Genomic DNA, 25,329 nt, shown 5'->3' with positions numbered 1-25,329 from the left:
GAAGCTCCAAACTGAGTTTATAATGGTATAAACTAGGTAATAACAAATAACTCCAGTATATTCAACTGAAATCCAATATACCCTGGGATATTTATTTATAATTTTTTAAAGATTTATTTATTTTAGAGAGAGCACATAAGCAGCAGGGGCAGAGGGAGAGAGAATATCAAGCAGATTCACCCTGAGCACGGAGCCCGAGGCAGGGATCAATCCCATGACCCTGAGATCATGACCAGTGCAGAAACCAAGAGTCAGAAGCTCAACAACGACTGTACACCCAGGTGCCCCTACCCTGGGCTATTTAAATACAACACAAGGCAAAAAGCTGCTCTAGGGTTAGAAGTCCCCAAGAGAAAAGAAGAAAATAAGATATTTATCTAGAAAAAGCCAGGAAATAGAACAATATGCCAGTCCTCACAACCTCTCCCATGTTCCCGACCATTTCTCTGATTTGCCCATTCTTGTACATCGAAATCATACACCTTGCCATTTTTCAACCCAAATTGCTGGATAAGAAAATCTTTTCCAGAAAAATAAGGTGCCATTCTTTTCCTTGACAGCATCTGATTCAAGTCAAAAGGTACAACTTTCTCACAAAGGAAAATGTTAAGAATTCTAGGTTCTGGAAAAACTGATACCAGGGCCTCTTGCCATGCATTAAATCTAGAATCCTGTCTCTGGAAGCTACTTGTGGCTAATCTCTTAGAAAAGTGTCACATCATATAAGAACTCCCATTTAGCTTAGAATCTTTATCTGGACAAATGGCCGAGGTTTAGGATATAGTGGATTTCAAAGTTGGCAACAACCTGACATCAGCAGAGTAATTTCATTACAACCTCCCGATTTTCTAGAAGTCCAGATCTGGCTCAGCTATTTAAACCCCACCATCTACTTTCTCTTCCAGTTGCCTCCTATCCAGCTGGCAGGAACTTCCAAGAAACATGATATAGTAGGCACTGCAGTATACTGGTTGCTTGTTGGGGTTAGAATAGACCTGTTCAGGTTTGAGGGACGCAAAAGGGTTAGCTCCATAGGCAGTGATGTGTGTATCCAGGTCCTCCAGAATCTGCAAAGAAGCTGCCAACTCCTGATGGCTATAGGAGACAGATTAAAAAAAAAAAAAAAAGAAAAGAAAAGAAAAAGAAATGCTCTGCTAATTATGAGAGACATAGGAGAGAATTTCCTCAGAACTTGATACTTCTGAACTCATTAATCCCCAAAATTACCTTAGATAGGCAAGTGTATCCCTCCCTCCCAAATGTCTCACTAAGTACCTGATTAACTAACAGGACTTGGTTCCAAGGGGATTAGAAAGCCAAGTGTGGAAAGGAAAAAAATCCTCACCAGAAAACAGAAGATGAGCGATGAGCAAGGGGGAGAGAAATGAGCTCATCTTACAGACAGAGGTATGAGTGAGTCAGGGAGGTATCACAAATAGGAAGAGGTTGAAACCTGTAAACAGTGATCAATGTAGGGATCTCATAATCACGAAGTAGCAGGAGGGTGGGCAGCCAAGCCTCCATCAAGTCTGGGGAAGCATGGAAACCTATGGGGGTAAAAAAAAAACAACAGAAATGGATATAGAGAGGGGAAAGGCTGAGGTAGACCCTAAGCAAGATACTTTTCTGATTGTGCCCACCACTCCCCTCACCTTGCTCACCTCCAATGCTCATTTACCACCATCATCCACCCCAGGTTCTGCAATGGAAAATTCTGAACCCAGGTATAGCACATATGGCTAATGATCAGCCAAGACTGTCATCATTTTATGTTTAACCTGACCAAATGAATGGGGTTCCAAATAGAGGAGATACAAGTCAGAATGGAAAATTCCCAGAAAAGCCACCCAGTATTCCCTTGAATGACTCTTACCTGGATGGAATGCCGCCACCAAATCTGGATGGGCTGTCTGTCCAGTCTCTACCTGCTCCTCCCAGAAGTCATGATAGAGGCCCCTATGGCCACTAAGCTGAACTGTGCCAGGTTCCAGGGGGGAAGTTGAGGTGCTCTGTGTAAAGCCAGCAGATACATCTATACCCACCATGATCACACGGAGGCCTAGGTGTCCAGGAAACATGTAGCCAAGCTCATCATAGTCTCCAGGGCGAGTGAGGAATGTCTCCACATGGGAAGCACCAACCACATGCACTGTGCTTCCCCCAGTCTTCCTAACATCTATCCCCAAGGCCCGAAGCCCAAGGCCCAGTGTCAAGGGCCGTGATAGGGCATCTGTCAGCAGCCGCTTCAAAGAGTCCTGCAGGACATCTGGGTCTGGCCTTGGCCGTCCTATGTTGGCCCACAGGGTGGTCATGGCATGACTACCTAGCACAACATCCAGTGTAGCATCTAGCTGTAAACGCCGCATGGAAAACCAGGTATCCCAGCCCTGTACAACTTCAGCCAGGCATGGCCAAGGTCCTGAAGGCAGGACAAAAGCACCTGCAGAAAAGAAGGGATAAGAGTGACCTAACCCTTTCCTGGCTCCAATATTCCTTCCAAATTTACTCTTCCAACTTGTGACCAGGAGTGCCCCACTCAGTTTCTCATGTTTTCCTCGTAACAACATGCTTTCATATCTTTCTCCAAGTGTAACCAACTATGACCACTGTGGCAGAGTTCTCCAACACCACCACTTCACCTGTGACTAGAAGCCATTCCATGAGACGGTCCACAGCTACCAGACGCAGCTCTTGACAAACTTTTCTGTGCTCTGGCCAGTCTGACCTCTGGCACTCTGGACCACAGTAATAGACATTTCTGCACCTGAAAGATGAGCCCCAGAAATAGATGTTCCTATACCTCAAAGGTGATTGGGGGCTATCTAGGGAAGGGAATTGATACTTCCTGCATCAAGGAAGAAAGATCACTGGGTAGGGAAGGTAGGAAGAGGAATGAGAGCTGATGCACCAAATTTGGAGATTACATGTGGCAGGGGAGGCAATGAGAGGCTAGGAATGTAATTATTCTCTTGGGTCAGAGTAACACCTCAGTCTGTAACTGGAACAACTCACTTTTTACATCCCTTACAGAAAAAATAAATAAATAACAGGAGTTTGCAGCTAACTTCTTATCACAGGTATGGCTCAACCCCAACCTCCCCAGAATAGATATGATCTTACCCCTTGAATACTCAAGAGGAAGGAGGTGGAGAAGATTATACAGTAGTCCCCCCTTCTCCACTGGGAATATGTTCCAAGACTCCCAGTGGATGCCTGAACTCATGGATGGTACCAAACCCTTTATATACTACGTTTTTTCCTGCACATACATACCTGTGATAAAGTTTACAAATTAGGCACAGTAAAAGATTAATGACAATAACATAGACAGTTATGATATACTGTAATGTTATATGAACGTGATCTTTCTCTCAAAGTATCTTATTGTACTGTACTCACCCTTCTTCTTATGATGACGTGAGATGATAAAATGCCTACATGATAAGATGAAGTGAGGTGAATGACATAGGTGCTGTGACACAACATTATGCTACTATTAACTTTTTGACAAGAGTCAGAGGAGGATCATCTGCTTCCAGACTGTGGTTGACCACGCATAACTGAAACCATAGAACGTGAAACTGCACATAAGGGGGACTACTGTACCATAGTCTGACCTCCCCATAATACCCAAAATAAGCAGGAGCCCAATCCTTTTCTAATCCTCTGTGGCCTGGATCACACAAAATGAGGAGTGGGCCTGAAGTTATTCTGAGAACTCTTAGACCTTTCCTCCTGCAATGAAGTCTTAGAATATGATCATTTCAGGATGACTCTCTTGTAAGTCACCAACTAGTCACCTCTTGCAACGCCGTAGGGCCTTGGAGTCTGAAAGGCCACTAGGAAGAGCTCTACAGTAAGCACAGAACCGGAATGTGTCCTCCATCTTCTGGAACATTTCTTGAGGGCATCGAAATCCAAAGCCTGATGCAGAATCACCCCCATCTAGCACCAACCTGCAGAAATGGCATGGAGAAGAAGTGGCAATAGGAAAAAGAGTATCTCCAGAATCATTCATGACCTATACCTTGCCTCCTATATATTTCCATCTACTCCCACTACTTCTCACATGAGCAAAGTATATTTCTTGTATAGTAATAAAACTTACAAAAGTCAGGATGAGAAACTCCCTCATTGTAAATACCCCATAATCCCCAAGTTATACTCCCTTCTTGCTTTCTGAAATCACTTCTACCAGAGATAATATATTACTCTTCCACAGAGCTAGTCACTCACTTGTATTCTTCATAGCTTTTCATGTTTAGCTTTTGAAGAATTAGCTGGGATAGGCCAGGAACATTATTCTCCAAGGAAAAGAAGCCAAGTGCATCAATGCTAGGGTCAGGTTTTGAGAGGGTCAGAGGCACAGGGGTCACAACTGTGGGTGGGGTCACAACTATGGGAGTCACCGATGAGGGGGGTTTCTTGTGCCTTCGTTGCCGGGATCTTGGAGCCATGGCTGTCCACTGATACCTGGGGACTATATGAAGAACAGATACGGAATGAAATTTTGCAAGCTAGACAAGTATAATGTGTTTTTATATGTTTGACCTTTCGATTCTCATTCCAGTCTCTCAGACTTAGGTATCAGTAAGATTTATTCAGGATCTACTGATTATTGATCACCATAGGCAGTTATAAAAAACAGGAGGGAAATAATTGTATATCAACATAATTATACATATATGTATTACGTATGAAGTTCTATATGAAATGTAAATATGTATGTAAGTTAATGCATAGAAAAATGTCTGGCAGGACTCATATAAAACCAATAACAATGATTAGCTCTGAGGAAGGATGGGGCGCCTGGGTGGCTCAGTCATTAAGCGTCTGCCTTCGGCTCAGGGCGTGATCCTGGCGTTCTGGGATCGAGCCCCACATCAGGCTCCTCCGCTGGAAGCCTGCTTCTTCCTCTCCCACTCCCCCTGCTTGTGTTCCCTCTCTCGCTGGCTGTCTCTATCTCTGTCAAATAAATAAATAAAAATCTTAAAAAAAAAAAAGTAAAAAAACTCTGAGGAAGGAAAGAAGTAATGGGATAGGAACTGGGTTAATCAAAAGGAACTGCAGACTTATCTGTAATGTTTGACTCCTGAATACTAAGAATATATTAATCTATTACTAATGCATTTAAAAAATCAACTTAAAATAAGGGAGGAAAAAGCAACAGAAATTTTGGTTGTCCAAAACTACCAACTAATTGATAAATCAGTCGATCTCACCTAGTTAGGGAAATAAAACACTCATTTTAGAAGACCTATCATCACATTTTTAAGCAGTCAACCCAGAAATAGAAATTAAATACAATACAAAATCAGCACCGCAATATTAAGATTTATGTAGTCAAAGCAAGTTACATAAATTATGAGGAAAATTTCCTAAAGAGGTGAGCTTTGAAGTAGAACTAATCCCGTGCCCACACACTACCTAGGAGGAACTCTGATATTCTCCTTCCCTGCCTTGTCTTCTCCCATTCCTTCCATGAGGAATGAGTAAACAAAAGGAACTATATTAGGAAAAATAAAAACATCCATTCATTCAATAAATATTTGTTGCTAAACATATTCATTCATAAAATATTATAATGGAAACAAATGTGAAAAATATACTTAATATCTAAATGCCTTATAGAGGGATCAAATGTAAATTATAATATAAGGCAGTATATAAATCCTATAAGTGAAACTAAAGCACTTACGAGAGATCAGAAGGAAAGAATCTCTTCAGTTGGTTAGCTGTAGGAAGACTATATAAAGCATGTCACATTCAGAGTAGACCCATTACAGATGGTAATACTTTGAATACATGGAGACAGAAAAAAGGAATTCTAAGCACAGAGAAGAGCAGGAGCATAGAAATATAGATGGGAATACTCTAGGAATTAATGACATAGAATGGTTTGAGTCTGATTATTAAGTATGACCTAAATGTAAGAAATAAAACTATAAAGTCTTAGAACACATATGGAAAAGTGTCGTAATATGGATTTGGCAATTTCTCAGATATGGCACCATAAAAAGAAATGAAGTACTGATAATATGCTACAATGTGGGCGAACCTCAAAAACATTATGCTAACTGAAAGAAGCCAGACACAAAAGATCATACATTATATGATTTCACTTATAAGAAATATTGAGAAAAGGTAAATTCAGAGACAGAAAGCAGATTCACGGTTGCCAGGGGCTGGGTGGAAGAGGTATGGGGAGTAACTGCTAAATGGTTATGGGTTTTTCTTTTGGGATGGTGAAAATGTTTTGGAACTAGATAGAGGTGGTGGTTGCATAACAATGTAAATGTGCATACCATGCTTTTTTTTTTAAATAATTTTTTATTATGTCATGTTAGTCACCACACAGTATATCCTTAGTTTTTGATGTAATGTTCCATGATTCATTGTTTGCATATAACACCCGGTGCTCCATGCAATATGTGCCCTCCTTAATACCCATCACCGGCCTATCCCAATCCCCCACCTCCCTCCCCTCTGAAACCCTCAGTTTGTTTCCCCAGAGTCCATAGTCTCTCATGGTTCCTTCCCCTTGTGTTTACCCCCCCCTTCATTCTTCCCTTCCTTCTCCTACTGATCTTCCTATTTCTTATGTTCCATAAATGAGTGAAACCATATGATAATTGTCTTTCTCTGCTTGACTTATTTCACTTAGCATGCTCACTTTAAAAGGATTATGTTATGTGAATTTCATCTCAATTAAAAAATTAAAAAAGGCATCCGTAGAGACTGAGAAGCTAAACAATTATTTTTTTTTTGAAGATTTTATTTATTTGTCAGAGAAAGAAAGAGAGAGAGGGAGAGAGCACATGCATAAGCAGGGGAAGTGGCAGGCAGAGGGAGAAGCCGGCTTCCCGCTGAGCAAGGAGCCCAATGCAGGACTCAGTCCCAGGATCCAGAGATCATGACCCTAGGGGGATGGCAGACGCTTAACCAACTGAGCCACCCACGCATCCCAGAGAAGCTAAAAAATGATTAACCCTCAGATTAACTGCCTCCAGGAACAGGGAAATGGCAGAGGATAAAAATGCTAACAGTGGTTGGTTTTATGGTAAATAAGGTAACTATTAAAGTTCAAACCAGGGATCATGTTTTGTTACAAAAATAGTCTGACATTTAATCCTTCTGAACCAGATTTGTTAGGGGAAAAAAACTCCAAAAATCATTATTCAGCTGAGGTGTAGCTGGCACAACAAACAAAGACCTCCCAGAATCATCCAGCTAAAATCTATTATCTGTACACCTGAAACTAATATTACACTGTATGTTAACTAACTGGAATTAAAAAAAACTTAAGAAAATCTATTATTTTACAATATGGCTCTTGCAAACTACTGTCCTTAGCTAATGAGGGAACTATTTTGTATTTTCCTTTGTAGTTTCTCATCCTTTCATTGCACCCCTGTAATCTCTCCCCTCATCCCACAGATAAATGGTGTTTTCAGAGTCCACAGAACAGATAGCTAAGCTCATCTGCATATCATATCTTCCACATTCTCACTAATAGACCTGAGGGTGATAGAGTATTTTAAGATTTAAGGGTCAATGTCCCTTAACTAAAGGATGCCTTTACATCTGAGTACCTGAAGAAAATAGACCTGAGGGTGATAGAGTATTTTAAGATTTAAGGGTCATGTCCCTTAACTAAAGGATGCCTTCACACCTGAGTAACCCATTTCCAACAACTGACCTGACTCTTCCCTCCACTTTTTAAAAAAATATACTTTGTTTCATTTCACTTATCTATCCTATCTACCTATCTATTTTTAAGAGAGTGTGCCTTTGAGAGCAGCAGGGGAGGGGAAAGGGAGAGGGAGAGAATTTTAAGCAGACCCCACGCTGAGTGCAGACTCCTACTTGAGGCTCAATTTCATAACCCTAAAATCATGACCTGAGCTGAAATCGAGTCGGATGCTCAACTGACTAAGACACCCAGGCACCCCTTCCTTCCATTTTTAATCACTACACATTCTCATCCAATTTCCAGAATCACTGCAACTTGAGAAGCATTCCTCTGCTCTATCTACCCAGCCTCTTCGGGCAAGAGAACACCTTCTTGAACCTTGAAAGAATGGATTCATCTTTCTTTAAAAGTATAGAGAAAACTGATTTGAGGCAAGTCAAGAGTCTCAGATCCCAGGAGTAATAAATATATATTCCTGATGTTCCACTAAAAGCCTTTGTGCTGCAATGGAAGCCAATTAAGACCAGAAATGTACTGCCTAATTCATCTGCCTTTCCAAAGAGGTCTTTCTGCAAAGGAAGATTAACTCTTGGCTCTCTGGGGGTTGGTTGAACTGGCTGGGAAGTGAAGGGATCAGTTTGGGGAGGAGTAGTGGTAATGAAATCCCTGATCGTTTCCTGTGTCTAAAAGCAGGCTCATGATACTAATGAACTAAATTTCTGGGAGAAAGGTAAGAAGCGTTTGTATCTACATGAGGCTAATGTCTGGCTTTGTGTACCCTAGGCCCACACCCAGCTTCCCTGGTTCTAACTTTCATGCAATGAGCCCCAGGATCCTCCAAGTTTGAGGAGAGGGACAGGACTGACAGAAACTAAGGCAAAAAACAGAGGGGATAAGAAAGAAGTTGGAAAGAATTTTCCAGAGATCAGTCTTCCTCACCTAGCAGGGAATCACTTTATTTTTTTAATTTTTATTTATTTATTTTGGAGAGAAAGAGTGAGTGAGAGAGATAGAGAGAGCAGGAGCAGGGGGAGGTGGAGGGAGAGGGAGAAGCAGGCTCCCCACTGAGCAGGGAGCCTGATGTGGGGCTCAATCCCAGGACCTGAGCTGAAGGCAGATGCCACCCAGACCCCCCCAGCAGGGAATCACTTTAACTTTTTTCTAGCCATCCCCAATGACTTGGGCTCTAATTTATTCCCAGCATGTAAAAGAGAGAACACCAACACCAAGGACTAAAGAGAAGAAGAGACATGGACTGCATAGTCTAGAAAAACTCTTATCTTCATTTCCAAATTCCCTCTAATATTAGCCTATTTCCAGACCAGGTCTCCCATCTTTCTCCTTCATCACCAAAAGCCTCAAGTTTCATCAAACCAGTTACCTTCTCACTATCTCCAGACCAGGAAGGCCCATTAATTTTCTCTAATTCACCAGCAAACACAAAATATCTTTGGGGAGGTAGGGCAAGGGGGGAATGATGCTAGTCATTGGGGATCCTCAAAAGGAGCTGGGAAAGAGAAAGAGAAAAGTAGGACTACGTTAGGAATATTGCTATTATTAAGCACATTCAGCTGCTTAATCAGTGATTAACACTCCCTGGGGTGATAAATGTTTTACTCAACTATAAACTAAGCAAGCAGATGGTTTGATGGAAAAGTAACTTACCCTGCTAAGCCCTCGGCTTCCTTCCTTCTCTCTTTCTTCCAAGTGAAGTGAATGCTTGATCTCGTCATATCTAGCTTGTGGCTGACTTGCAGCTGTCCCTTCATATCACTTTCCTTTGCAAACTGCTGAAATGCTGAGTCTCTGTGATTAGGTGTGTCCTGCCAACCAGACAGACAACGCTGAATTCTCCCTAATGAGGTATGGAGGGACCTGGCCCCCTGCCCATGGACTTCTCTCTTTCTGACCTTCCTTCTCTGCCAAGAAGGCTCAGAACTCTGTCAACACTCCCAAACTTACCAAAGGCCAGGCAGGCTAAGATGAAACCTATTGCTTCCTGAGCCTCTCTCACTAAGGCAGCATTTCTACTCTCAGTCCACAGAGTCAGAGGGAAAAAAAAAAAAAAAATCCTGGGATTATAGTTCAGAAGTCATTATTTGGTTGGAAAGGCAGGCACGAGCTCAGATCAAGAGAACTCCTGGAGTTCTGGATGTCAGTCTAGACCCAGGATGAGTTAACCCAAGCCCAAAGTCCCTTTTAGCATAACAAACACTGTTCAAACACAATTCAAACATAATCCCCAAGAAAGAATACAAATGGTCATTTAATGGTATAGAAGGAAATCAATTGTAGGGGAAACAAAATTAATTTGTAAAATTCACTTTCTCTGAAAGGAGAGCAAGGTAATTTCTGAGTGAATGTCATCAGGCACACTCCACTTATTTATTTCAAAAGAGGAATAAATAGAGAAATAAAGTAAGCAAAACCAAAATATTATTGGCTAAAAACACACTCTATTTCTAGGAACAGAAAATATAAAAGTATCAATTCAAACATCTTAGTCCTTCCTATAATGAATGCTGATCCAAGGAATTTAATTACACATTCCTAGCTCCTTTTCACTTATCAAGCTCCAGAGTCTACCAGAAATTATCAGGGCAGTGGTCCTAGATGACTGACTGCAAGACCTGACTTTCTGCTTACATCTGGCCCTAGCTATGTCACTTACCTGCCTCTGTGAACATCATCAAACTAGGGAACAGAACAACTTGCAGTCAATTTGAGGTCCTGGAATGTGGCAAATCAAAAATCTTATGAACAGATGCAGAGAATGGATTCTAAAGGAACCCCAAACTGTAGAAAGCAACTACACACAGGGAAGGTGAAAGTTGTGTTAAGGATGCAACAAAACATTACATATTATTCAGAATAGCTGTGGAGAAAAGAAAATCAGCAGCAATAGACAAAAATCCTGAGTAAAACAGAATTAATTTTAAGCAAAGGTTTCAGACCTATTTCAGATTTAACTAGCAGAACTTTTAAAGGGTATGAGTTCTGTTAATAATGGCTGAACTGCAGAAGGCACAAGAAGTCAGATGGACTTTTCTAACTCAGCAGTGTCATCTTTGAATATAAAGTGATATAATATATAGGAAAAATTGATATTGCCTATTTATATTTTACCATCACAACTACTAGCTCTGGTAGACATTTAAATTACAATTTAGAAAGATCTGAACTCTTCACAGTTTGCTTTCATCATAAGTTACCTTTTTAAAAAAGCCTTAAAAATGCTTCTATGGTTCATTGTGAAACCTTAAAAAATACTTCTATGGTTCATAGTTATGAAGAAAGACTAAAAAGAGGTTCTTATTCAACAGTTAGGAAGTGGTCTGTGAGGCACTGGGTGATTTTTCTACCACTCTTAATGTATAATACTTTTCTGCATTCTGTTCCTTTCTCTTACTTTCTTCTTTTTATTCTTTACCATCAACCCATAATTCTTCTAGTTTGCTAATGATGTTTCATGTTTACCCAAGATTCCCACAAACACTATCTAAACCCAGTGATGGACCTAAGGGCTACGGAAGTTCCTGGTACACGATATGCTAGTTATGCTCTTAATTTAGAGATGCATAGTTTTCATAAAACAGTAACATCCAGAAGAACATCTAAAGGTATGCAGTGCATAGTAACTTTAAGGGTAGCTCATGGACTCCTATGTATGCAAGCTGATAATACAGCAACTAAAAGCTATAATAACAATTTAAGTTCTATTTGCTACCTGGAATAAGGCAAGTGTATACAGTTCAATTTAAATTAAAGCTTTGTAATGTGTATCATTATAATTATTGTTGAAAACTGTAATTAAAGTTACTATATGGTTATATTATAAAATGCTGAGCAATATTCGAATTTCCCTCAATTTGCAAAATTTCATACTTGATTATGGCAAAGAAAGGAATATGATGGCAAGAAAATACAGTATCATGAATATCCTTTTTCTTATTGTTAAAACACCCAATAAATTCCCAATACTACTATAACAGAATTCTATGCAATAACATTTTCTTTCAATTAAAAATTAAGTGAAATAGTGATTTTAAATATAAATTTAGGAGGCCTATAACAGCACCCAAAGTACTCTAGTTTTCAGTTACTAATGCTCATTTAAGACAAATGTAACCAAAGTTAAAAAAAAAAAAGCAAAATTTATGAAGGCAAGAATTTAATTTATCAAATTACCATGAATTATCCACAAGATAATCTCTGAAGGTTATATCCCAGTTCTATTAACAGGATTTTCTGATTTGCCTGAGGTCAAATCAGACTACATTTTCCAAATAAAACCCAACACAGAGATAGGAGCAGCGGCCCATGCATGGAATTTATTGTGTGCTACTGTTTATAAAATACTCGAATAGTCCTGCACATGCATAATATTTCCAACTTAGACAGGAGACCGTACAGGGTGCACTTTCTGGCAAACAAAACAATAGATGGTTCCGCTGCCTGGAGCTCTGAGTTGTATTCCAGGGCATGAGGGAAGCAGGCCACCAAAGTAAAGGGAAATACCAAACTACAGTGGCAATCAATACAGGTCAATAATTGTGAAAAATTAGCACATGGTTCCATTTAGTTTAACCAAGCAGTTCTGTAACTATCAAAAGAAAAGGTTCAACATGCAATCTTGACTTTTATGCTTCCACTAACATCTGAATGATTGAACAGAACCATTGCTTCTATGCTGCACTGCTTAATCAAAAACACTTCCAGAACATTTTAAAATTTCCTTTGCATCAAAAACATAAAAATGATAGAAAGCCAGCAGCAAATCACCCTGGTGGCTATTTAAGCAACTTGAGTACTCACAATAAACTAAAATTTCTCATAACATCTAGGTAACCTATACATGTCGTACCTGTACATCATAGGTCTATATATTAAATATTTGCAAAATGAAAACATGCATACACAAAATACGTCAAGTTTTACAGACATGATTTGAATTAAAATTTACTTTGACAATGTACAAACTTCTTTTAAAGTACCTTAAATGAGTAATTCTGTAATTCTTCATAATTTTGAAATTTAGAGGTTTTCTTAAATCTCTGGGGTGTAAATTTCAAAAGATCTGGGCAAAAAAGATTCTAAATTAGTTTTTGGATTTGTGTTCAAGTAAGAGTCTGCCTAGAAATAGGTTATGCATTCATAATTGAAAAATACCAAGACTATATATTACAGAATTAGCCACATTTAAGAACTATAGACCTGAGGTCAGCATTTTGTATAAATGCCAACTGGGTTTCTCAGCATTTTGCCCATAATTCAAAATACAGCTTAGTAACCTCAGAAATGTATTTTAAGACCATGCTAATTCATCCTTTAAAGACATTTCATGGGGGGAAAAAAGTCTTAGGATTGCATTTGAAGTCATGGTTAAAAAACAAAATCTAATTCTACTGAGGGGAAAAAGAAATCTCATTTGTAAACTTAAATGTGTGAACCACAAGCATAAATGGAGGTGTAGTTGCCCTCCACTGGAAATTGCCCCAAGCCCCTTGCTCACTGCTCTCCACCTTGGCAGCGATGACCCAATCTTATCAGATATCACAACATGTCCCAGGGCCCTCAAGCCTCCATCCAGGAAGGGGGCTGGGGTCTCAAAAGCACAATGGTTTCTCCAGAGGGACTGTGACATTTACAGTCAGCTTGGCCGACCCCTCCAGATCCTGGGGGTGATCTGTCCATTTGGGGCCCGAGATGTGAGAGTCCCTGGGAAGCCGTGGGTCACTGGGCACTATGGTTGCCAGTCCCGTGGTTCTCAGTGGCATGTGCGGTGTTCAGAGAATTGAAACCATCTTGCTGTACAGCATCTTTCCGGGGTGGCATTCTCTCATTGATCCTATCCAAACCCTTTGCCTCTTCAAAACTGCAGATTCTATGTGGTGGAGAGAATCCTCGTATTGCTTAACAAAATGCAAATTTGATAAGTCAGTAATAGAAAAACATTTCTGAGATTTCAAAAACATAATTAATGATTTTCAAGAAGAAAGAAATTAGCTGTATGTAGCAACATTTAAATCTTACTTTAACTGAATCCTATCCCCATTCCAGACTTCCCCTTAAAATGTGAAATGTTTAAACCTAAATATAAACACAATAGCTTCATAGATGACAAGTGTTAGCATAGCCTTTAAAAAAGAACACACAAAAATAACCCTTCCCTGACCCCAAAATTAACCTACAGGCAACGGTCTCAGGGTCTCTGTCTGACTTCTACTATACCAATTATCTCCTACCTCAGACCCTAAAATCACCAGTGACTATCACAGTAAGGCAGCAACAAGAGTAGGGTCAAGTGAGGAGGCTAAACAAGGTTAACCTCGACATACAAATCTGTACCAAGAGCGTGGGAGGAGAAAGAGGCAAAGAATGTTAAAATTTAGCAGATCAGAACTATCTTGGAGGTCAAGGTATCATCACCCCATCACCACCAGAATGAAACGAAAAAGGTGGGAAATGCCTCCTGGAGTTAAATCTGTATTTGGCTGATAGAAAAAAGTATTCAGTTTCATATTTTAGGAAATGTCTTCCTTAATTCAATGGCCATTCACTGAATGTTCTTTGGAAACCCAAATCAAAATAAATGGCAATCCTCCTCCAATTGTTATAATTTCTCATTCACTTCATCTGGAATGATGCTTTTTCTACTATTAAACTGTGCATACAAAAGATTTCCGTACCACTGGTTATAATCTGGTTGCTTTAATATGTGCAATCCCTAGGACTCAGAGTCTGTGCATGTGAACCAAATAAACGGTTGGGGCGGCAAAGCATTTAGCAATGTGTAATATCAAGCCAACATAAGATATATATGAATATAATATCAGCAAACGCTAGGCCAACAGCAAAAAAATAAATAAATAAAATAAGAATCATAGTGACAGCTCCTGCACTCGCAGGTGAATTACTGAAAACGAGTAAAAACCAACTCAAACCTATACCTAGAGGGGGTTTCACTTAGGGAAAAAATGATATGAATAGCATAGAATCATGCAAAATGTAGAATAGATCTTTCTTTGCAACTTCAAATGCTATAATATACAGCATAACATGCTGCTCTCTAAAGAATTCAGAAACGGTAAATGCTGGTTGTACACAATACTAGAAAAGGGAAAAACCATATTGTCACTATGGAAATTAGTCCTTGTAATTAAAAAAAAAAGAAAGAAAGAAAGAAAGAAAAGAAAAAAAAAAGAGGAATGTGACTATTAAACTTGATGAGTCAGTGAGTCTGATTCATCTTGGGCTGTGCAAACTAGGAGTAAAACACACCCACAGGACATTCTCTGATGCCCACCCACACACCACAGATCTCTGCCCAGCGCAAGGACTCTGATCGTACCTTTTTCAGCCTCAATAGCCTCAACTGTGGCTGTACAGAAGTGAGCAGAGGCATGCAAAATGAATGAGAGAGATGAGAAGGGTCATATTGTACAGCAGAAAAGGCAATGATCACGTAAAATATCACAGTATCCCATACTACATCATTATTTACAATTTAACATAAATAGTATCCATATTAGAGAGCCCCTTCCAATCCCCCAATTCCTGACACAGCACAGTTTACACACAGCACTATGACAACATCGCTCAGAGCACAGAACACATGGACCTAATATAAACACAGACACCTTAGCACCCATGCAAATGCACTCCAGTATTAATTACCTATTGTGAATTCAGTATTTTGATGGCCTTAGAATTTTTCAACATGTTTATTATATCACATCCATCACAATCACAAGGAAATTCTCTATGGCGAAATTATGATGGCAGAATTGTAGCAGAAGAACAAACAGAAGATTCTTCCCCCGCCCCCACCATCTAGCCGAAACAATACTCATTATCAGTTGTTCCATAAGATATAAAATAGAAGGGGTAATACTTTTATTGTTGCTTCTAATTCATAACGCATAGCAAAAGCTGCAGAAGTCAGTATGGCTACAATGAAACTTAAGGGCAGTAAACTTGGTGAATTACTCCAAGTTAAAACAGTTCTGTAGCTCTGTTGTTTGTGGATAACCTAAAAGGACTCCTCTTGTCAACTAGGAACTTCTTTTCTATTCTAACATTGGTGTCTCAAGTATCTAAAGATACTAACATCTACGGCCTTTAAAAAAAAGCTAGTTATGTTCAGTTTATCACGAACTCAAATCTGCCTCAGGTACTAATAGCATGCATTCTCAAATGAAGAGAGAAAGGCCAACGTACATCTTTTCAAGCCCATCTACCAACTAGAGAGGAATCAAGATAGAAATGAGGTCTTACAGGCAATAAATCCTAATTACTCTATGATACGGACATATACATAGGTCTTAAAGTTGAGAAATGCATTCTTAGTATAGCTTGTCTCTGGCCCATTTAAAAAATCACAACATTATTCAGTCATACGTTTTGTAGTCAAACATTCTTTTGGCTCATTTCTGGGTTCAAACTGTATAAAGCACTCACATTGAAGACAAGGATCAAAGACTACAGAGGACAATATTGCCTGACAATACTGCAAATTCTCCACTTTACCCAAAGTGCACACACTCAGAATATTTATAACAATAATGCCCCATCCTTTCTATTTTGCTTCTTCTACAAGGCCAATCAGATTTAGAAATAATAAATTTTGTCCAAAGCAGTTATTAATGTGAAAGAAAACTGATTAATCTAAGGAATTAAAGTAGACTAAATTAGAAATTTGTTTATCTTAACCAGATAGTAAAGTGAGTTGGGGACCCAAAAGAAGTAGGATGAACACTGAATAAAAAAAATTAATTCTCCTTAACTGTTAAGCTATATTACAAATCCAAGCAGACATACTTATTGTAAACCCACTGTACAAATCACCATTTAAAAAAAATCTAGCTCTGTACACCTGGAATATACTCTTTGTATCTTCCCAGACAGAAAACTGGGATAAATGACCCACCTCTACTTGATCAGCCCTACAACTTCTATTCTTCAAAATATGGACTATTTTCTTTATAATTTAGACATTGAATGAAAAAAAAATAAATGCCTATCAGAATATGTTTTAAAGAGCTTATGGTAACAGAAGTGATTTTATATGAAATATTTCATAACTTATATATGGTAATAAATTAAAAATAAAACCTGATATCACTGTAAGAATTAGTATCTAAGTGAATCAGTTTAAAAGTCTATTAATAAATTTTTCAAATTATGAAATGTAACAACATACTTCTGAAACCATCCTATGGGTTTTAATTTTATATGTAAAAGCATGTTCTAGGTCAAATTATATTCTCTGCTCTTTCTAGAAGCTTCTAAATGCTCCTCATCCTTTTCAGTATACAAAATACATATCACACTCAAAATTGCATTCCGTGTCAAGCTTGAATGTTTAGAACTGAAAAAAAGGTCATTTGAAGCTTAAACATTAAACTGGAAAGAGATTTGATAATTATAAAGTTCTGTCTGAAAAGGCACTGTTTTTCCTCTACTTGTTTTCAGTTTTATAGGGCATCCCGACATGGCCTTAGTAAGTTTGTGTATAGTGCTGTCACAAACTGTGTTCCTCAATAACTACACAGGATAAATAATGAAGAAGAATTTGGCATTACTAAAAGAAATGGCCACATATTTTCCCATATATGTCCTGGTGAAGGTAGCATTATAGGGCTAGCTCCCAAACAAATTTCCATGAAGAAAATGCACATAAAATATATCAATTCCTACTCCAAAAGGGTTGTGTTTGTGAAAACACTCAAGAAATATAAATTAACTTTAAGGTTTTTGAGAAGGCAATCGGATTTATTTTCTGACAAAAGGACTAAGGTACTAGAATTTTAAAACCTTCTTTTTGCAATACTTAACTCTTAGTTACTCACATCAGGGAACATGTCTACTAAAGTAAAATATTAGAAAAAAAAATTAAATCACACAGATGCAGCTTCTGTATGAGTTTTGTTATGGGCTATCAAAATAGGTTTATCTTATTATGCTAGGAAAATTGCTCCACACTATCAAGAGCCATCACCGGCACAACTAGGGAGCTATCTAGTTTCCCAAATGAGACCCCTTGAACTCAGCACTGTCTCTATGCTGGGAATACAGTCCCTTCAGTAAAGCTATCTTTCAAACCTTCACTGCAGTTGGGGGTGAGTTCTAAGTTGGAAGACTGAGCTTCAGGCGGCATGCAAATTAAGAATGAGTAGAAATGCTGAGCTGCCAACAAAGCATGTAATTAGCAGGTACTAATTGTGAAATCTGAAAGAAAGGTTTGCTGTAGATACAATGTAAAAGTAATAATATATCCAAGGATAATGGAGATGTGACTGTAGTGGAGATTTATTAAAGTATGAGGCCTTTCAGTTTTCCTTTTCTTTTATGAACAAAAAAGAGAAAGGGTATAACATTTTTCAAACTACTAAAGTTCATCCTTTTCTATTAACACTTACTTTTGCTAGTTTTATTGAATGTTTAAGATCTTTGTTTTAGCAAAATTCTTTTTAGCTCATTTTGCTAATGTTGATAATAAGAAAAATGGGGAGCAAGGAATATAAAGAAAATCAAAGCAGTTTTTCTTTTAATAAAAAAAAAGGACACTTCATTTAGAGTGAAAATTTGAAACTATCATTTTAAAACATAGCTCTTCTTCTCACATATACCAGTGGTGGTAGCAGACAACACACTAACATATAAAATAGAACATGTACAGGCTACAAGTAGAAATTATTTGTCTACAGGAAAAATTTGCTTATTTATTTAGGCATTTATTATGAGACTAAGTGAAATGAGACTGTGAAAAGTCAATCTACTTTAAATTTATTCAAAAATTTAAATTATTTATTTTTTGCTTTAAAAAACTCACTAATTACAACACCAGGAAGAAAGTTAGCCATGACTAAGGAAAACATCAGATCTGTTGCTGCTGTTTAACAGAGCAGTGACCCTTGGAGGGCTGTCAAAAGTGGCTACAATAAAACATATAAATTAAAGCTATTCCATATCACATTTTTTGCTTTCCAGCCACAAGGGAAAGAAATCTAGACTTTGAGTTATTGTGTATACTCTAAAACATTCACATCATTCTCTTCTATTTAATCTGTAATGGGCTTTCAAAAAGTTAACCCAGTATTTACACAAATATTTACGCCAAAAAAGTAAGGTTTTTTTAATATAAAATATTCAATGAGCCAGATTACAGGAATGCTTTACGTATAATTCTTTTTATTTTCATGCAAAATAAAGGCACACTTAATAACACCCTTTCAATTTTGACTTACAGGATTTAAATTCAACCCCTTATAACAATGACTTAATATCTAATGTTACATTCATGTTCAGAATGCACAAAGTACAGCAACAAATGCAGCAAACCTCAAAACAAGGTGCTACAAAGTTGCTTCTACATCAAAAGACAGACAAGCGTCTGATAGAGTAATTTAATTTAACATACTTTTACAGACATACAGCTAACCTAAAGAAAGACAGACAGATTTAGGAAAGCAGCTACATCTGCAGAGGAAGAAAACAGCATGTTACAGACAGTCAATTATACATAGAACATTTGACAAACACCACAGAAAACAAACTTTGGCATCATTTACCAGAGTACAAAACCTTGCACAAATCTTTTGGCAAGTGAAGTGCATAAGTAATGTTTTGGGGCCCAAGCAGATTGTTAATTCTAAAATTAAGTATCTGAAAATATAAGCATAGTCTAATACAATTACATAAATTAAAAAAATAAAAAATAAGAAACTTGGAATTACATTTCCATTTTAGTAATATGGATATCCTTGAGTCACATTCTGAAACTGGGACTTTTAAAAGAAAAGGGTGCATTAGACAAAAAAATAAATATTTAAGACATTATGATATGAGCTGCTCCCATATCATTTCATTGAAAGCTGAGACTGACCATTATTTTCGATTGAAAGGACTACCCATTCTATGAATTTTCTGCCTTGGTCAGGTTATTAACCAGATACTACCTATCATATAGTATTCTGCCTGTGTCAGCTGCTGAGACAGGAACTAAAAAGCAGAAGGAATTCCCTGCATGCATTATGTGTATTGTTAGCAAAAGAGTGAGGTGTGCCCCAGTCCATCTGAGGCACAGCAAGTTGCATAACATCATTACCACTTTGCAGGGTCTGCCGTCCTCCAGCCAACACTCCACTAGGCAACATCCCTGTGGGAGTCAGGCCCTTGAGTGTCAGCACGCTTTCACTCTCCTCCCTATAGCAAAGAGATATAACAAACATGAGAGACTTCCAACAAGTACTTAGTTTAAAGGAGGAGATGGGGCCCAGAGGTAGGCCATGTATATAATTTATAACATTTCTCAATTCCAAGATAAGACATTCTTCCATATTTTGAAAATGTTTCAGATCAGAGGGTATGCCTTACAACTGAGGCATATATTTTTTCCTGAAAAGCTTTATTAAATATATGATGAGATTTATCATCAATGAGAATCATACAATTGAGAAAATATGGTATTTTCTATGCTGTAAAGTTCAAATGTCTGATATAACCAGTTTTGCAAACAAATTTTTAAGGACTGACCCATTTACATGCAACTTTAAACCTAGTCTTCCTGAATTAACCCTAAGAAGAGATAATCTGTGACTCCAACAAAAGGAACTTCCTATATGGATGAGCAAGTTCATCAGGAATACTCTAAAAGGTACCCTTTCCTTCTTATCCTGCTCTAATTTTCAAGATGTAGAACTAGTACTTTCATCACAGAAGGGTAACACATATTCAAAGTGAGCAGTAATAATCGCAAGGGTCAAAAACCCTAGTTTCAAAGGGACTTGTATTCCCTTCTTCAATATGTAAATGTACAACTAACTTCTTTATAGGAAGAATGCTACTAAATTGCTTTTAGGTGTCAAACAGGACACTGCTTACAGCAAAGTACAATAAAAGAATTTCTGTAAAGCAAATAATCAGGAAAATATATCATTACCTGAGAACAGAGAAGACCCGTGCCATCTTGCCAATTGCTCGAATTTTGTTTCTTATGATTTCTTTCCGGGCTGCAGCTGAACCTACTTTCAATGGAATAAATAGAAAAAAAGACTCAAGTTTAGGGCATCCACACTTGTACCATTCTATTAACCTATACCACGCTCATCTTAACCAACACCAAACCCTCTGCCACCAGCTCACATGGAGGAGACTAGGTGAACTCATGCCAGAAAGCCTCTCATTCCTTCAAGGTTTAGCTCAGCACTGGTCTAATACTGGGATCTGATACAGATACAAATGAAAAGTAATCCATAAACATTATGACTCACACTACTGCTAATCATTAAAACAGCAATGGGAAAGAAACTAGAACCCAACTTATACATAAACCAGAGGACAAAAAAAAAAAATGCTAACAATCCTATAGTTTTTGTTTAATTCTCATGAGGGCCTATGCATGCAGACTAACAGACAAGAATTGGTAATAACTCTGTATAGGCTTCTGTTTTACTATTATAAAAGCCTCTGACATGCAGGCTGGAAATATCCTATCTTACTATCACAGAGTAAGTTCCTTCTTCTAAGTGGGTTTGAAAACAATGGTATGAAATAACTACTTTGCAGACGACGCTGAACTGAGGACCATACCAGCATATCGACAATAATGCATATCTTAACCTCATGGACTAAATGTCCTCAAGGTCATGCAAATATATACAAGCTCTTACATCCCTAGGTGAGTATGACACAAGGACAGTGAACAATGAGAAAAGATTCCCTAAAAAACACAGCTAAAGGATCACTCATGTTTCCTCTCTAAAGGGTTAGCTGTACTATCACTGATACAGAAGAGAATATATCAAAATAACTTGATCTTCAGCTGAAGAAAAACTCGAAAGTTGTATCTTCCTTCCCTTGGCCGCCAGAAAGAACAACAACAATCTCAGTCCTGTTATCTCATATATAGCAACTAGAATCACTCTGGACTCAAGAGTGTGGCTCCTTAGAGCTGTGCTTCAGCATGATGAAAACACATATAGAAGCACCACAGTTGAGGAGAAAGTTAAGGAAAGGCTAAAGAGACTAGACTAAAAGGGGCCGTGGATATACAGAGGTCTGAAACCGCAAGTCTTCTGGGCTAGAGCAGCATCTCATTTAAAATTCAAGCAGCCCACAAATACCATATAATTAAAACTAAGATAATGACTGGACCTTACTGCATGGAAACAGAAAAGAAATCCAATTTCAAAGATGAAAACAAAAGACATACTTTAGAGAAAATAGGCTCCATGGCCACGTTTATGATGCTCTAAAGGGTACGATTATGAGCACTGAAGCTACAGCTTTTGCCAAGTTCAAAAGTGCGTAGGTACTATGGTACTACACAGCTATTTTTAAGATGCCAAAAAAATTACTAAAAGTCTCAGAATCATAGAACATTAGAATATGGAGAGACATTAGGAATATTGCAAAGTTTAATCTCCTCATTTTAGAGACAAAGAAACTAAGTTTATTAACTGTTTTGTCCAAGGACATAAGGTCTGATTTCTTTGAATGAATTAACATAAACATTGTTTTAAAACTGACAGAATTTTAAAGCTAGACTGGGGGAGAGGAGTATGGGGATGGGAGAGGATGGCTGCAATGAGGTACATTCATGTTTTCAGCCTTAATTTATAAATCTGTAAAACTGAATAATATGTAAACTATACTGATTTCCAATTTTAAAAAAATCAATGGAATATAAAAACACTATACAAATCAGGATTTTAAATCAGTCTACAAACACATCATGCATAATATTAAAGTAAATGTCCACAGTAAAATTACTCTGGGGAATAAGACAGACAATCAAACACCCCTAATCATGCAGGGAAAAGTACAAAACATTACAAATAAGCAAAAGAATGAAATTTTAAAACAAGAGGAATGAAAAAGAGGGAAAAATATTTCCATGCACAGAAAGACAGATATCTTGGAATATGACTTCTAAAAACATCAAATTCTCAGATAGCACTTACACTAAATTTGCACAAGGCCCAAAAGGACTCTGCATGAATAGCACTCAATAAATGTGCTAACTTACATGGACATGAGGATAACTTATGAAGTCATATTTCAAAACAATGTTACTCTGTCTGGTCTGTACCTTTTTTATTGCCATATATGAGCCGTTCTTCAGATGGAGAGTCCAGAAAAAAGGAAGTGAATGATGGAGAAAAGGTGGTTGAGACAAATAAAAAGATAGAGATTTAACTTGGCAGTGGTATTGAAGAATGAATGTAGAAAGAAAGGGAGAAAAATGAAGGCCCTCATATTTGAATTTGAAAAATGTAGTACTGTAGGATCTGGTGAATAAAAGAGGGATGCCACTGGGTAGAACTCTAAAGGAAAGATTTTTTAAAAGATATGTGTTCAGAAGAAATTATGGACAGAATGACTATAATATTTGATGAAAGTAGACAAATTAGGGACAGAAAAAAAACACGTGAAAACACATAAGACTGATAAAAGACTGTGCAAACAACAATCGCACATTTATATTGATACCCCTGAGGAAATGTGTCACCCATGGGAGTATGTTAAGTGAAGGGTAATGACACAAATGATATACAAGCTCATGTGGTTCTTTAAGGACACCAAGATCTGCAAAATCTATAGTATATATAGAGAAATGTAGGTAACTTTATAAACTACCTCAGTGGACAATCTTACCCACTTCGAATAACGGAAAGGCTAAGCCTCCCACACTCCATAATAACAAGAACACATAATTTCTTGAATCTGAATTGTAGAACTTTTGCACATACTCAGGATCAACAGTATGTGCTTTCTGTTCCCAATCCAATCTGGGAGCTTGAGGGACATCTTTTGCAGAAATAGCAACAGATTGTTTCAAAGCAAGTAACAGCTCTAAGAGTAGGCAGCAGAAATGTTTCATTTGAGCTTTCCGTATCTTCCATTCTAATGCAGAGATACATGATTCCATTACAGGAAATGCAAAGTTTTTGTTTAGTAAAACTGTTACACATGTGGATTATGTATTTCCTTTACCAAACTCAAGACAAAAGATAAATATCTGAAAGAAATAGTATGCATTCTAAATATCACAGAATCAGTGTTCAGAAATTCTGTTTAATGATTAAATAATACCTCCAAAAGGAATGCTATGTGCACTTATACATGCAATGTTTATGCAAATTTTTGCCTTTAAAAATAAATCCACATATATATTAAACAATGAAGAATACCAAAGATCATCACTTAAGAAGAGAGTCTTATTCCTTATCACAGCCTTAAATATGCAAAAACTATTCTTTCCTTCCTGCCACTGGGATATCTCCATTCCTGCTCTCTCCCTTTCCCCGCAGAGAAGCTAAACTCTTATTTTGCCTCCACAGCAATCCCCATGCCACCAAGTTTTCTTCCTAAGTCAGCTTTCTCCCCATGCCCAGCTCATCGGATGGTTCCACTGCTGAATAGGAAAAGGGGAAGGAGAGGACGAAAGGCATACTATCATGGTGAAAGGAAAGGAGAAAAGATGTACAGAGTTAAGGGAAAGAAGTATGGGAATGTGACTAAGGAAGGGAAATAAACCAGTTCCAGCAGCTCTTTTCCCTATCCCATCTTAGTATCTATCCTAATCTCCTCCCATTTCCTCCATTCTTCAGTGGTCTCCCCCAAACAATTCTCATTCCTCCATACAAACTCCCAGATTCATATTCTTAAAATTTTCTTGGAGTCTCTACTCCTAACACTTGGTATGGAAGGGTGAAGAAATGAGGAGTAATTACACCTGCTATGCTGGCAGTGAAAGGAGATCTATTTCTAGTATTCAAAGCTGGAACTCAGTGTATTTTCACATATAAAACTGTCATAAATGACAACTTACCAATTTTTAAAATTATTTCCTTTCTATCCTTCAATCCATGGATGAGAAGATCCTGGGAAGTTAAGTAACTTCCCCAAGATTACACAGCTAGCATAATGATAACGCAAAGATACCTAGACCACTGATCCTTTTCACTAAACTACACCACCTCTTTAATGATAGAACTTAATTCTCTGGAGTGCAAGAATGATATAACAAGTGGATAAATAAACATAATTTATCGTGGAGAGGAAAATGTTGATTAGATACATAAAATCTCATTTGGAATATAATAAATTTTACACATATTCCTGGTTGAATCCCCAAAATGATTCAGTGTCTCTCCTCATATAAGTCATAAGTACTAAACCAACTGTAATAGACTTAACAAGGAAAATTTTTTTTATAAGAGAACTAAAGCATTACCTATCACCAATCCTATTTAAAATACTATTTTAAAAAAACACTATGAATATTGATACAAATTTGTTAAAAAGAAAAAGAAATAAAGGTAAAATGTAGAAAAATAACAATATCAGCCTTATGCAAATGACATTTTTAAAAGTTAAGGAAAACAAAATAAAAATTATCATAGGAAATAATTCTGCTGATCCAAGTTGTCATAAGATAAACCCACAAATATATAATATATACCTTATACACAGAAAATATGTTAAGAGATACCAGTTGTAATAATATAAGGATATAAAATACTACAGTATTAATTTACGTTGATAATAACAGATTTTTTCAGAGGAAAAACTATGTGATTTTAAATGGAATAACTGTACATTAAATATATTAAATGCAGTAATTATTG

The 25,329-nt window shown here is 37.5% G+C and overlaps 2 protein-coding genes and 1 long non-coding RNA gene across 18 annotated transcripts in view; 1 reads left to right on the top strand and 2 right to left on the bottom strand.

Moving 5' to 3' along the window:
• Window positions 1–25,329, top strand: part of LOC148109806 (uncharacterized) — a 47,721-nt gene that overhangs the window by 4,830 nt on the left and 17,562 nt on the right. The gene's annotated exons all lie outside the window — the stretch shown is intronic.
• Window positions 97–11,402, bottom strand: MSS51 (MSS51 mitochondrial translational activator). Of its 5 annotated transcripts, none has more exons than XM_045783202.2 (7): window positions 9,359–9,484; window positions 9,075–9,200; window positions 3,801–3,956; window positions 2,640–2,764; window positions 1,874–2,440; window positions 1,454–1,547; window positions 99–1,095 (listed from the first exon to the last, which is right to left on the bottom strand). In XM_045783202.2, the coding sequence occupies exons 2-7, from the start codon at window positions 9,104–9,106 to the stop codon at window positions 876–878; spliced, it is 1,194 nt and encodes a 397-aa protein (XP_045639158.1). In that variant the 5' UTR covers window positions 9,107–9,200; window positions 9,359–9,484; the 3' UTR covers window positions 99–875. The 5 variants fall into 5 exon arrangements, with proteins under 5 accessions (XP_087719161.1, XP_045639158.1, XP_045639157.1 ...); XM_087863034.1 differs by adding an exon at window positions 4,237–4,480 and having other exon boundaries at window positions 101–1,095; window positions 9,075–9,483; XM_045783198.2 differs by lacking the exon at window positions 9,075–9,200 and adding an exon at window positions 4,237–4,480 and having other exon boundaries at window positions 102–1,095.
• PPP3CB (protein phosphatase 3 catalytic subunit beta) overlaps window positions 11,999–25,329 on the bottom strand; it is a 50,280-nt gene continuing 36,949 nt past the window's right edge. For 3 of the 12 annotated variants that reach the window (XM_045783185.2, XM_045783194.2, XM_045783182.2), the window contains exons 11-15: window positions 22,788–22,814; window positions 20,637–20,721; window positions 19,803–19,900; window positions 15,045–15,074; window positions 11,999–13,605 (exon numbers count right to left, since the gene is read on the bottom strand). In XM_045783185.2, coding sequence (XP_045639141.1) covers window positions 13,427–13,605; window positions 15,045–15,074; window positions 19,803–19,900; window positions 20,637–20,721; window positions 22,788–22,814 — 419 coding nt within the window. In that variant the 3' untranslated portion in view covers window positions 11,999–13,426. The remainder of the gene's footprint in view (window positions 13,606–15,044; window positions 15,075–19,802; window positions 19,901–20,636; window positions 20,722–22,787; window positions 22,815–25,329) is intronic. The other 9 variants (XM_045783189.2, XM_045783186.2, XM_045783190.2 and 6 more) reach the window with 6 other exon arrangements.

This window comes from Ursus americanus, chromosome 6 (assembly GCF_024610735.1).
Source record: "Ursus americanus isolate L20-20 chromosome 6, mUrsAme1.1.p, whole genome shotgun sequence".
Lineage (NCBI taxonomy): Eukaryota > Metazoa > Chordata > Mammalia > Carnivora > Ursidae > Ursus > Ursus americanus.
Note: the sequence above shows the minus strand (reverse complement) of the source record. Positions and strands in the feature narration are given on the sequence as shown.